The sequence below is a fragment of the Heterodontus francisci genome, chromosome 11 (assembly GCF_036365525.1).
Source record: "Heterodontus francisci isolate sHetFra1 chromosome 11, sHetFra1.hap1, whole genome shotgun sequence".
NCBI classification, from domain to species: Eukaryota; Metazoa; Chordata; class Chondrichthyes; order Heterodontiformes; family Heterodontidae; genus Heterodontus; species Heterodontus francisci.
Window position 1 is genome coordinate 11,012,047 of NC_090381.1, and position 14,878 is coordinate 11,026,924.

Here is a 14,878-nt window from a genome sequence, read left to right on the forward strand (position 1 = left end):
ACTGCCAAGCAGGTTAGTCATGTGACTAACTGGTTTGACCACATCTGTTTGTGGATTGTATTGGAGCAGGGGATAGCTCCTTTGTTCGAAGCACTGTCTGTTCATGTGCAAAAATGTCTTTCCAGCCAGGGGCCTGGCAACCCTTTGTCACAGGCCTTCTCCTCTTCCCAGCAACAATTTGAAATTTAATATCCATGTGGCAAAATGAATGTGCCTCATTCTTGGCAGGTGGGGGTCTGCCAAACAGGCTTTTCACAATAAGCTTAACAAGTTTTTTTTCTTTTACAGTATTTAGAGTAGACCTCTTATGCACAGGAAAACTTGATTCAGAGGTGACCATGGAAGTGCAGCTTAACGTGACCATTAACTCTTCAAAGAACATCACAGTCCTGAATTTCAAAAGGAGGAAAATGTGCTTCAAAAGTAAGGAGTGCTACATGCAAGTGTTTTTTGATGTTTTTATTCCCAATTCAGAGCAATGAGATGGTATAATCTAGTATGGTGAAGCTAAACATTTTTCATATTGGTTTCATTTTGACACTGAAGCAAGGTGAACCTAGCCTAATTTATGGAGAATCTGATGTTTTTTTGTCTAGATTTGTCACTAAATTTCCTTTTATCATAGTTTCCCTTGCTGGTTTCCAATTCCATGTCCTTGAATGACCTCCAGTCCTTTGCCAAATTGTTATTGAGTCATAGAATCGTATAGCATAGAAACAGGCCCTTCGGCCCACTGCGTCCATGCCGACCATAATGCCTATGTATACTAATCCCACCTGCCTGCATTAATTCCATATACCTCTATGCCTTGCTCATTCAAGTACCTGTCCAGATGCCTCTTAAATGTCGCTACTGTTCCTGCCTCCACCACCCCCTCAGGCAGCTTATTCCAGATACCCACTATTCTTTGTGTGAAAGATTTACCTCTTTGATCCCCTTTAAACCTCCTCCCTCTCACCTTAAATCTATGCCCTCTAGTTTTAGTCACCCCTACCATGGGAAACAGACCCTGGCTATCTACCCTATCTATGCCTCTCATAATTTTATATACCTCTATCATGTCCCCTCTCAGCCTCCTTCGCTCCAGGGAAAACAGACCCAGCCTATCCAATCTCTCTTTATAACTCCAGCCCTCCAAACCAGGCAACATCCAGGTGAATCTTTTCTGCACCCTCTCGAGCTTAATCACATCTTTCCTATAGTGTGGCGACCAGCACTGCACACAGTACTCCAAATGCGGCCTAACCAACATTATGTACAATTGTAACATGACGTCCCAACTCTTGTACTCAATGCCTCGGCTGATGAAAGCAAGCATGTCATATGCCTTCTTCACCACCCTGTCTATCTGTGTTGCCACTTTCAGGGAACTATGTACTTGCACCCCAAGGTGCCTCTGCTCAACAACACTCCCCAGGGCCCTGCCATTCACTGTATATGTCCTGCCCTGGATTAACTTCCCAAAATGCATCACTTTGCACTTGTCTGCGTTAAATTCCATTTGCCAATCCCTTGCCCACTTTCCCAGTTGATCTATATCCTGTTGTAACCTTAGACAACCTTCTTCACTGTCCACTATACCACCAATTTTGGTGTCATCTGCAAACTTACTAATCATGCCCCCTACATTCACATCCAAGTCATTAATGTATATGACAAACAACAGAGGGCCCAGTAACGATCCCTGCGGCACACCACTGGTCACTGGGCTCCAATCTGAAAAACAACCCTCCACTACCACCCTCTGCCTCCTATCACCAAGCCAATTTTGTATCCAATTAGCTAGCTCGCCTTGTATTCCAGGTGTCTGAACTTTCTGGACCAGCCTACCATGCGGGACCTTGTCAAAGGCCTTGCTAAAGTCCATGTAGACAACGTTCATCGCCCTGCCCTCGTCAGTCCTCTTGGTCACCTCCTCAAACAGCTCAATCAAATTCGTGAGACATGATTTCCCACGTACAAAGCCATGCGGACTATCCCTAATCAGACCTTGCCTTTCTAGACGCATGTAAATCCTGTCTCTCAGAATCCCTTCCAATAACTTTCCCACCATTGATGTTAGGCTCACCGGCCTGTAGTTCCCTTGCTTATCCCTGCTGCCCTTCTTAAATAAAGGCACAACATTAGCTATCCTCCAGTCTTCCGGGACATCACCCGTGGCTAACAATGATACAAAAATCTCTGCCAGGGCCCCAACAATCTCCTCCCTTGCTTCCCTTAGCATCCTAGGATACGCCTGGTCAGGCCCTGGGGATTTATCCACCTTAATGCGCTTCAAAACCTCCAACACCACCTCCTTTGTAACGTTGATATGCTCCAGGATATCTGTGTTCCCTCCCTTGAACTCACTAGCTTCCATGACCACCTCCACGGTAAATACAGACGAGAAGTATTCATTTAAGACCTCGCCCATTTCCCATGGCTCCATACATAGATTACCACACTGATCCTTAAGGGGACCTACTCTCTCCCTAGCTATCCTTCTACTCTTAATATACTTATAGAATCTTTTAGGATTCTCCTTTGTCTTATCTGCCAGGGAAATCTCAACACCCCTTTTCGCCCTCCTAATTTCCTTCTTTAGTGTACACCTACATCCCCCATACTCCTCGAGGGACTCGCTTGATCCCAGCTGCCTATACCTGACATATGCCTGCTTCTTTGTCCTGACCAGACCCACAATATCCCTCATCAACCAAGGTTCCCTAAACTTGCCAGCCTTGCCCTTCCATCTAACAGGAACATGTCAGCCCTGAACTCTTCCTATCTCACTTTTAAAAGCCTCCCACTTGCCAGACGTCTCTTTACCTGTAAACAGCCTCTCCCATTCAACTTTTGAGAGTTCCTGTCTGATGCCATCGAAATTAGCCTTCCTCCAATTTAGGACTTCAACCTGAGGACCAGGCCTATCCTTTTCCATAACTATCTTGAAGCTAATAGAGTTATGGTCACTGGTCCCAAAGTTCTCCCCCACTGACACATCAACCACCTGCCCATCCTCATTTCCTAAGAGGAGGTCGAGTGTAGCCCCTTCTCTAGTAGGGCCATCCACATACTGCTTGAAAAAACTATCCTGGACACACTTAACAAATTCTTCCCCATCTGATCCCTTAGCACTAAGGCAGTCCCAGTCAATATTAGGGAAATTAAAATCACCTACTATTACGACCCTATAATTCCTACACCTATCTGTGATTTCCCTACATATATGCTCCTCCAATTCCTTCTGGCTATTGGGGGGCGTGATGCTTTATGTAATGCTGGTATTTGATCACGGGGTCTTCATATCAGAGTTCGACCTTGCCCTTAATGCTGCAATATGTAAATGATTTCAGTAAAGCTGCTTGATAACTTTAAGGTACCTTGGCTGGTTTTCTCTAACCCAGACCAATTGTCGCTGCTCTACTTAAACATATTATCCTTAATCACTCATTAAGAAAATAGTGATGCTTCTCAGACTCTACAACTGGGATTATTTTCCTTAGAACCGAGTGATGGTTGAGTGTCGATTTCATAGAGGTATTCAGAATCATGAATGGTTTTGGTCGAGTAAATAAGCAGAAACTGTTTCCAATGGCAAAAGGGTCAAAAACTAGTGGATGCTGCATTAAGGCATTTGGCAAAAGAATCAGAGGCAACAAGAGGAAAATATTATGCAGTGAGCTGTTATGATCTGAATGCACTGCCTGAAAGGGTGGTACAAGCAGATTCAGTAGTAACTTCAAAGAGAATTGGTTAAATACTTGAAAGGGAAAATTTTGCTGGCTCTGGGGAAAGAGCGAAAGAGTGGGACTGTTTGGATTGCCCTTTTGAAGAGCTGACTTAGGCACGTTGGGTTGACCACCTCCTTCTTTGCTCTATTATTCTATGATTCTATGCCTTGTTGCTTGTCTGCATATTTTGGAGTCTGTATATTATTTCTGCAGTATATACAACTTATACAATGCAGCCATGCTTTAATGCTGTTTTGGAATTCATTTTTCCTTTCCCACCATTAAACGTATGGGAGTGATAGAAGCTGTGTGAAATTTAGTCAAATGGTGCAATTTATGATGAGAAAAATTAATCCAATGAAAACAATGATGTCACTGTGCAGAGACCATAAATAGTCATTTGGTAGTACAGAACTTGAGAATTGCTGAAAATAGAGAAATGTTGTTGAAACTTTTTGCCTTACACTCATCAGGACAATTCACAAGAATACTAATGTAAGGGAAAAGGACAACTTTTTACTCTATGAGAAGAGAGTGCTGATTGGTAGAGGCGTTGCTATGGTGAATGTACCAGTTTATGGTGACTTGACAGTTAACTGCCAAGCTTTGTTTGAAACTTAAACCAGGCAGCTTTACTCTGGTCAAGGCATTACCCTGAGGAATGAACCAGCAAATGTCTGTCACTTATTTTGTTTAGCTGAAACACGTGAAATGTGTGTACACGTTCTTTCTGTCTGCAAAGAGGGCCCTGTGTAATGAATTACAGTACACACACATGCGCCACTCTGCGAGCCCTACTGACAATCTTAAATTAGTTGTCAGTGTAATTCTTATCACACTGAGGATTATTTAGCAAATGTTGTCCAATCGCAGAATCACACCTATTGTTGGACACTGTGTTTTGTGTTATGCAAACACGGGCTGGTTGGGTACGGCCTGGACCTTGCCTGTTGCGAACAGCGGAAGGAACAAGTTTGATACAATCTGCCAGCCTGTGGGACGTATGGCCTTCTCTTCTTGGCATTTCTTTGTGGACGATGATTTTGGGAAGGTTGTAGTCATCGGTTGCAGGCCTGCTGGTGGCTAGTCAGGCCTATCCATGATGGGCAGATTCTCCCACAGCAGGTACAAGTGAAGGTGTAGTTGCTGCTGGGGGCAGTTGGATTTATCCTTCTCCTCCTTTCCTCTTTCAAGCTGGTTCTATGCTCAGTTTCAAAGGTGTCTGTAGTCCTCCTGATGTAGGATCTCCAGGCATCACGATTTATGGCCTGCGCTTCCCACTGATGATGGTCATTGTGGCACACAGAGAGGGACTTCTTCGGGGCGTCCTTGAACCGTTTGCATGGGGCCCCTCTGTTCCTTTTATCCGTGGTCAGCTCTCCATGCAACATGATCTTGGGCAGGCGACTGTTGTCCATCCAGGCAACATCACCCGCCCAACACAGTTGGCTTTGCAGGAGGGTGTCCTCGATGCTGGTGATGTTGGCTGTTTCTAGGACTTCAGGCTTGCGATACGGTCCTGCCAGCGGATCTTGAGGATGCTATGGAGGCAGCGCTGATGGAAGCACTCTAGAAGGCGTACTTGATGGCGGTTTAGGACCCATGACTCAGTGCCATCGAGAAGGATGTTGAGGACTATGGCTTTGTACACTTTGAGTTTGGTCTGTGCTCTGAGGCTGTGGTTGTTCCACACACGTTTGTAGAATCTGCTGAATGTACTCTTTGCTTTTAGAGTCATAGAGGTATACAGCACAGAAACAGGCCCTTCGGCCCATCGTGTCTGTGCCGGCCATCAAGCACCTAACTATTCTAATCCCATTTTCCAGCACTTGGCCCGTAGCCTTGTATGCTATGGTGTTTCAAGTGCTCATCTAAATACTTCTTAAATGTCGTGAGGGTTCCTGCCTCTACCACCTCTTCAGGCAGTGAGTTCCAGATTCCAACCACCCTCTGGGTGAAAATTGTTTTCCTCAAATCCCCTCTAAACTTCCTGAACCTCATCTTAAATCTATGCCCCCTGGTTATTGACCCTTCCACGAAGGGAAAACGTTTCTTCCTATCTAAGCTATCAATGCCCGTCATAATTTTGTATACCTCAATCATATCTCTCCTCAGCCTTCTGTAAGGAAAACAACCCTAGCCTTTTCAGTTTCTTTTCATAGCTGAAATTCTCCAGCCCAGGCAACATCCTGGTGAATCCCCTCTGCACCCTCTCCAGTGCAATCACATCCTTCCTATAGTGTGGTGACCAGAACTGTACACCAGCTGTGGCCTAATTAGCATTTTATACAGCTCCATCAAAACCTCCCTGCTCTTGTATTCTGTGCCTTGGCTAATAAAGGCAAGTATGCCGTATGCTTTCCGAACCACCTTATCTACCTGTGCTGCTGCCTTCAGTGATCTATGGACAAGTACACCAAGGTCCCTCTGACCCTCTGTACTTCCTCGGGTCCTACCATCCATTGTATATTCCCTTGCCTTGTTAGTCCTCCCAAAATGCATCACTTCACACTTCTCAGGATTAAATTCCATTTGCCACTGCTGTGCCCATCTTACCAGCCCATCTATATCATCCTGTAATCTGAGGCTTTCCTCGTGACTAATTATGACGCCACCAATTTTCATGTCATCTGCAAACTTACTGATCATACCTCCTATATTCACGTCTAAATCATTAATGTATGCTACAAACAGCAAGGATCCCAGCACCGAACCCTGCAGTACACCATTGGTCACAGGCTTCCACTTGCAATAACAACCCTCGACCATCACCCTGTTCCCTGCCACTAAGCCATTTTGGATCCAAATTGCCAAATTGTTTTGGATTCCATGGGCTCTTACCTTCTTAACCAATCTCCCATGCGGGACCTTATCAAAAGCCTTACTGAAGTCCATATAGACGACATCAACTGCTTTACCCTTATCTACACATTTCATCACCGCCTCAAAAAATTCAATCAAGTTCGACACGATCTTCCCCTAACAAAGCTATGCTGACTATCCCTGATTAATCCCTGTCTCTCCAAGTGGAAATTAATCCTGTCCCTCAGAATTTTTTCCAATAGTTTCCCAACCACTGATGTTAGACTCACCGGCCTGTAATTACATGATTTATCCCTGTTACCCTTATTAAATAATGGTACCACATTCGCTGTCCTCCAATCCTCTGGTACTTCTCCTGTGGCCAGGGAGGATTTGAAAATTTGTGACAGAGCCCCTGCTATCTCCTCCCTTGCCTCACATAACAGCCTGGAATGCATCTCATCTGGGCCTGGGGATTTATCCACTTTTAAGCCTGCTAAAACCACCAATACTTCCTCCCTTTCAATGCTGATATGTTCAAGTATATCACAATCCCCCTCCCTGGATTCAGGGAGAAGACTCGGAGGGCAGAGTTCTGGGCCGGTAAGTATAAAAAACTTACCTCTGGTTAAAAAAAAACGGAAAAAAAACCTGAAAAAGTGATGTCACAGGAAAGCTGTGACCTGATTGGTTGGTAGGGATTTTGTACTGAATTTGAAAATAAAACTTTGATAAAAATTGATTAAAACCCGAATTAGCTAATTAATTCATAAGTAGAGTAACTAAATCAGAGGGAGGAGATTACTGTATTTAGTTAGCATTTAATATTTATGGTAGAAATCAAGCACTCGGGACTATATAGTTAATTGTAACATAATTTAGGAAGGATTTAATAAGTATTTATTTTAAATTAATTTATTAATTAGTGCTAGAAATGACAGTTAGAGAGGTGAAGTGCTTCACCTGTGAGATGTGGGAAGTCTGTGACGCTTCCAGCGTTCCGGACGACTACATCTGCAGGAAGTGTACCCAGTTGCAGCTCCTCACAGACCGCATGGATCGGTTGCAGCAGCAACTGGGTGCACTTAAGAGCATGCAGATGGCAGAAAGCGTCATAGACAGGAGTTTTAGAAAAGTGGTTATACCCAAGGTGCAGGCAGATAGATGGGCGACTGCGAGAAGGAGCAGTCAGTCAGTGCAGGAATCCCCTGTGGCTGTCCCCCTCTCTAACAAGTATACTGTTTTGGATACTGTTGGGGGGGATGGCCGATCAGGGGAAAACAGCAGCAGCAGCAGCCAGAGCAATGGCACCACGGCTGGCACTGTTGTTCAGCAGGGAGGGACAAAGCGCAGAAGAGCAATAGTTATAGAGGACTCGATAGTCAGGGGGGCAGATAGGCGCTTCTGTGGACGTGAAAGAGACTCCAGGATGGTATGTTGCCTCCTTGGTGCCAGGGTCAAGAATGTCTCTGAGTGGACGGGGGACATTTTGAAGGGGGAGGATGAACAGCCAGAGGTTGTGGTACACATCGGTACCAACGAGATAGGCAGGAAGAGTGACAAGGTCCTACAGGGGGAGATTAGGGAGTGAGGTCGAAAGTTAAAAGACAGGGCCTCTAGGGTTGTAATCTCTGGATTACTCCCTGTGCCATGTGCCAGTGAGGCTAGAAATAGGAAGATAGTGCAGCTAAACACGTGGCTGAATAGCTGGTGTAGAAGGGAGGGTTTCAGATATCTGGACCATTGGGATCTCTTCAGGGAGAGGAAGGACGGGTTGCATCTAAACTGGAGGGGCACTAATATCCTGGCTGCGAGCTTTGCTAGCATCACTCGGGAGGGTTTAAACTAGTGTGGCAGAGGGGTGGGAACCAGAGCAGTCGGACAGCAGGTGAAATAAATGAGGAGGACAAAGTAAATAAGGCCAGTAAGAGGAAGAGCAGGCAGGGAGATGTTGCTGAGCGCAGCGGGACTGGTGGTCTGAAGTACATTTGTTTCAATGCGAGAAGAATAACAGGTAAGGCAGATGAACTTAGAGCTTGGATTAGTACTTGGAACTATGATGTTGCTATTACAGAGACTTGGTTGAGGGAAGGACAGGATTGGCAGCTAAATGTTCCGAGATTTAGAAGCTTCAGGTGGTATAGAGGGGGATGTAAAAGGGGTTGGGGAGTTGCATTACTGGTTAAGGAGAATATCCGGATGGGATCTATCCCAGGTTACTGAGGGAAGCGAGAGAGGAAATAGCTGGGGCCTTAACAGATATCTTTGCAGCATCCTTAAACACGGGTGAGGTCCCGGAGGACTGGAGAATTGCTAATATTGTCCCCTTGTTTAAGAAGGGTAGCAGGGATAATCCAGGTAATTATAGACCGGTGAGCCTGACGTCAGTGGTAGGGAAGTTGCTGGAGAAGATACTGAGGGATAGGATCTATTCCCATTTGGAAGAAAATGGGCTTATCAGTGATAGGCAACATGGTTTTGTGCAGGGAAGGTCATGTCTTACCAACTTAATAGAATTCTTTGAGGAAGTGACAAAGTTGATTGATGAGGGAAGGGCTGTCGATGTCATATACATGGACTTCAGTAAGGCGCTTGATAAGGTTCCCCATGGCAGGCTGATGGAGAAAATGAAGGCGCATGGGGTCCAAGGTGTACTAGCTAGATGGATAAAGAACTGGCTGGGCAACAGGAGACAGAGAGTAGCAGTAGAGGGGAGTTTCTCAAAATGGAGACGGGTGACCAGTGGTGTTCCACAGGGATCCGTGCTGGGACCACTGTTGTTTGTGATATACATTAATGATTTGGAGGAAAGTATAGGTGGACTGATTAGCAAGTTTGCAGACGACACTAAGATTGGTGGAGTAGCAGATAGTGAAGGGGACTGTCAGAGAATACAGCAGAATATAGATAGACTGGAGAGTTGGGCAGAGAAATGGCAGATGTTGCCTGGTATGGAGGGCGCTAGCTATGACGAGAGGTTGAGTAGATTAGGATTATTTTCAATAGAAAGACGGAGGTTGAGGGGGGACCTGATTGAGGTGTACAAAATCATGAGAGGTATAGACAGGGTGGATAGCAAGAGGCTTTTTCCCAGAGTGGGGGATTCAATTACTAGAGGACACGAGTTCAAAGTGAAAGGGGAAAAGTTTAGGGGGGATATGCGTGGAAAGTTCTTTACGCAGAGGGTGGTGGGTGCCTGGAACGCGTTGCCAGCGGAGGTGGTAGATGCGGGCACGATGGCGTCTTTTAAGATGTATCTAGACAGATACATGAATGGGCAGGAAGAAAAGAGATGCAAACCCTTAGAAAATAGGCGACATGTTCAGATAGAGGATCTGGATCGGCGCAGGCTTGGAGTGCCGAAGGGCCTGTTCCTGTGCTGCAATTTTCTTTGTTCTTTGTATCACAGTTGCACTGCGGGAGGACACCTCGGAGGGATCATGCAGTGAGGCAATATGGGTGGAGCTCAGGAATAGGAAGGGTGCAGTCACGATGTTGGGGGTTTACTACAGGCCTCCCAACAGCCAGCGGGAGGTAGAGGAGCAGATATGTAGACAGATTTTGGAAAGATGTAAACGTAACAGGGTTGTAGTGGTGGGTGATTTTAACTTCTCCTATATTGACTGGGACTCACTTAGTGCTAGGGGCTTGGATGGGGCAGAATTTGTAAGGAGCATCCAGGAGGGCTTCTTGAAACAGTATGTAGATAGTCCAACTAGGGATGGGGCCATTCTGGACCTGGTATTGGGGAATGAGCCCGGCCAGGTGGTCGAAGTTTCAGTGGGGGAGCAGTGACCATAATTCCATAAGTTTTAAGGTACTTGTGGATAAGGATAAGAGTAGTCCTCGGGTGAAGGTGCTAAATTGGGGGAAGGCGAATTCTAACAATATTAGGCAGGAACTGAAGAATTTAGATTGGGGGTAGATGTTTGAGGGTAAATCAACATCTGACATGTGGGAGTCTTTCAAACGTCAGCTGATTAGAATCCAGGACCAGCATGTTCCTGTGAGGAAGAAGGATAAGTTTGGCAAGTTTGGGAATCTTGGATAACGCGGGATATTGTGAGCCTAGTCAAAAAGAAAAAGGAAGCATTCTTAAGGGCTGGAAGGCTAGGAACAGACGAAGACCTTGAGGAATATAAAGACAGTTGGAAGGAACTTAAGCAAGGAGTCAGGAGGGCTAAAAGGGGTCATGAAAAGTCATTGGCAAACATGATTAAGGAAAATCCCAAGGCTTTTTATACATATATAAAGAGCAAGAGGGTAACCAGGGAAAGGGTTGGCCCACTCAAGGACAGAGGAGGGAATCTATGTGTGGAGCCAGAGGAAATGGGCGAGGTACTAAATGAGTACTTTGCATCAGTCTTTACCAAAGAGAAGGACTTGGTGGATGATGAGCCTAGGGAAGGGAGTGTAGATAGTCTGGGTCATGTCGTTATCAAAAAGGAGGAGGTGTTGGGCGTCTTGCAAAGCATTAAGGTAGATAAGTCCCCAGGGCCTGATGGGATCTACCCCAGAATACTGAGGGAGGCAAGGGAAGAAATTGCTGGGGCCTTGACAGAAATCTTTGTATCCTCATTGGCTACAGGTGAAGTCCCAGAGGACTGGAGAATAGCCAATGTTGTTCCTTTGTTTAAGAAGGGTAGCAAGGATAATCCAGGAAATTATAGGCCGGTGAGCCTTACGTCAGTGGCAGGGAAATTATTCGAGAGGATTCTTCGGGACAGGATTTACTCCCATTTGGAAACAAACGAACTTATTAGGTCGTGTCTCACGAATTTGATTGAGTTTTTTGAGGAAGTGACGAAGATGATTGATGAAGGAAGGACAGTGGATGTTGTCTATATGGACTTCAGTAAAGCCTTTGACAGGGTCCCTCATGGCAGACTGGTACAAAAGGTGAAGTCACATGGGATCAGAGGTGAGCTGACAAAATGGATACAGAACTGGCTCAGTCATAGAAGACAGAGGGTAGCAGTGGCAGGGTGCTTTTCTGAATGGAGGGCTGTGACTATGAGTGTGTTCCTCAGGGATCAGTGCTGGGACCTTTGCTGTTTGTAGTATATATAAATGATTTGGAGGAAAATGTAGCTGGTCTGATTAGTAAGTTTGCGGACGACACAAAGGTTGGTGGAGTTGCGGATAGTGATGAGGATTGTAAGAGGATACAACAGGATATAGATCGGTTGGAGACTTGGGCGGAGAAATGGCAGATGGAGTTTAATCCAGACAAATGTGAAGTAATGCATTTTGGAAGATCTAATACAGGTGGTAAGTATACAGTAAATGGCAGAACCCTTAGGAGTATTGACAAGCAGAGAGATCTGGGCGTACAGGTCCACAGATCACTGAAAGTGGCAACGCAGGTGAATAAGGTAGTCAAGAAGGCATATGGCATGCTTCCCTTCATCGGTCAGGGCATAGAGTATAAAAATTGGCAAGTCATGCTGCAGCTGTACAGAACTTTAAGTATGCCACACTTAGAATATTGCGTGCAATTCTGGTCGCCACACTACCAGAAGGACATGCAGGCTTTGGAGAGGGTTCTTGTTCTTTGGCCTCCTTGTCTCAAGAGACGATGGGTAAGCGCCTGGAGGTGGTCAGTGGTTTGTGCAGCAGCGCCTGGAGTGTCTATAAAGGCCAATTCTAAAGTGACAGACTCTTCCACAGGTGCTGCGGATAAAATTGGTTGTCGGGGCTGTTTCACAGTTGGTTCTCTCCTTGCGCTTCTGTCTTTTTTCCTGCCAACTGCTAAGTCTCATCGACTCTTTAGCCCTGCCTTTATGGCTGTCCGCCAGCTCTGGTGATCGCTGGTGACTGACTCCCACGACTTGTGATCAATGTCACAGGACTTCATGTCGCGTTTGCAGACGTCTTTGAACTGGAGCCATGGACGGCCGGTGGGTCTGGTACCAGTGACGAGTTTGCAGTACAATGTGTCCTTGGGGATCCTGCCATCTTCCATGCGGCTCACATGGCCAAGCCATCTCAGGCGCCGCTGGTTTACTAGTGTGTATATGCTGGGGATGTTGGCCGCCTCGAGGACTTTTGTGTTGGAGATACGGTCCTGCCACCTGATGCCAAGGATTCTCCGGAGGCAGCGAAGATGAGAGGAATTGTGACGTCGCTCTTGGCTGACGTACATTGTCCAGGCCTCGCTGCCGTAGAGCAAGGTACTGCGGACACAGGCTTTTTACACTTGGACTTTTGTGTTCTTTGCCAGTGTGCAATTTCCCACATTCTCTTGGCCAGCCTGGACATAGCAGAGGAAGCCTTTCCCAAGCGCTTGTTTAATTCTGCGTCGAGAGACAGGTTACTGGTGATAGTTGAGCCTAGGTAGGTAAACTCTTGAATCACTTCGAGAGTGTGGTCGCCGATATTGATAGATGGGGCATTTCTGACGTCCTGTCCCATGCTGTTCGTTTTCTTGAGGCTGATAGTTAGGCCAAATTCATTGCAGGCAGCCACAAACCTGTTGATGAGTCTCTGCAGACACTCTTCAGTGTGAGATGTTAATGCAGCATCGTCAGCAAAGAGGAGTTCTCTGATGAGGACTTTCCGTACTTTGGTCTTCGCTCTTAGACGGGCAAGGTTGAACAACCTGCCACCTGATCTTGTGTGGAGGAAAATTCCTTCTTCTGAGGACTTAAATGCATGTGAGAGCAGCAGGGAGAAGAAGATCCCAAACAGTGTAGGAGCGAGGACACAGCCCTGTTTCACGCCGCTCAGGATTGGAAAGCGGTCTGATGAGGTGACGCTAGGCTGAATTGTGCCTTTCATATTGTCATGGAATGAGGTGATGATACTTAGTAGCTTTGGTGGGCATCCAATCTTTTCTGGTAGTCTGAAGCGAGCACTTCTGCTGACGAGGTCAAAGGCTTTGGTGAGATCAATGGAAGCAACATAGAGGGGCATCTGTTTTTCACGGCATTTCTCCTGTCGCTGGCGAAGAGAGAACAGCATGTCAATGGTGGATCTCTCTGCTCGAAAGCCGCACTGTGGCTCAGGATAGACCCGCTCAGCCAGCTTCTGGAGCCTGTTTAAAGCGACACGATTGAAGACTTTCCCCACTATGCTGAGCAGGGAGATTCCATGGTAGTTATTGCAGTCACCGCGGTCACCCTTGTTCTTAGAGAGGGTGATGATATTGGCATTGCGCATGTCCTGTGGTACTGCTCCCTCATCCCAGCACAGGCAAAGCAGTTCGTGCAGAGCTGAAAGTGTAGCAGGCTTGGCACTCTTGATGATTTCAGGGGTAATGCTGTCCTTCCCAGGGGCTTTTCCGCTGGCTAGAGAATCAGTGACATCACTGAGTTCCGATTTTGTTGGCTGTACGTCCAGCTTATCCATGACTGGTAGATGCTGGGCTGCATTGAGGGCTGTCTCAGTGACAACATTTTCCCTGGAGTACAATTCCAGGTAGTTTTCCACCCAGCGATCCATTTGCTTGCGTTGGTCAGTGATTGTGTCCCCTGATTTAGATTTGAGGGACGCAATCTTCTTGACGGTTGGCCCAAAAGCTCTCTTAATGCCATCATACATCCCTCTGATATTTCCTGTGTCAGAGGCCAGCTGAATATGACTGCATAGGTGTTGCCAGTAGTTATTTGCGCAGCGCCTGGCTGTTCTTTGTGCAGCGCTTCTGGCTGCTTTAAGTGCTACGGATGTTAACTCGCTGGGGGCTTTCTTCTAGTTCAGCAGTGCAATGCGCTTAGCGGCTATGACAGGTTCCAGCTCTTCAATGTGAGATTGAAACCAGTCTGCATTCCGCTTCACACAATTTGCATAGGTGGTCATTGCTGAGTCATAGATGCCCATTGCTGAGTCACAGATGGCGTCTCTAATGTGGGCCCACTTGGTCTCTGCATCCCCTGTGAGAGTGTTTTGGAGGGCTTTTTCAAATGAATTTAGAAACTTGCGTGACAGCTGTGGATGAGAGATTCTGCTAGTGTTGATGTGCGGGCGGCCCTTCTGCTTGGAGTGATGCAGCTTCTTTGTTTTGAGGCTAACCTTGCTGCACACCAGGGAGTGGTCGGTGTTGCAGTCCGCACTGTGGAAGCTGCGTGTGATTTGAACATTGTTTAAAAAGGCTCGCCTTGTGACGATGAGGTCCAGCTGGTGCCAACGACGTGATCTTGGGTGCCTCCAAGAAACCTGGTGACAGGGTTTAGTGTGAAAGAATGAGTTGGTGATGCAGAGGTTATGATAGGTACACAACTCAAGCAGTCTCTGTCCATTCTCATTCATCCTTCCAATGCCATAGCGCCTAAGGCAGGAGGGCCATGAGTCATCGTCGGTCCCAACCCTGGCATTAAAGTTCCCCAGCAGGAATAGGTGTTCGGTGTTGGGGATGCTACGAATGA

At 46.5% G+C, this 14,878-nt stretch overlaps 1 protein-coding gene across 1 annotated transcript in view; it reads left to right on the forward strand.

Annotated features, from left to right (window-relative positions):
* The window catches only part of ryk (receptor like tyrosine kinase), a 429,626-nt gene that overhangs the window by 178,242 nt on the left and 236,506 nt on the right, over window positions 1-14,878 (forward strand). Inside the window, exon 4 of the mRNA XM_068042876.1 lies at window positions 289-423. Coding sequence (XP_067898977.1) covers window positions 289-423 — 135 coding nt within the window. The remainder of the gene's footprint in view (window positions 1-288; window positions 424-14,878) is intronic.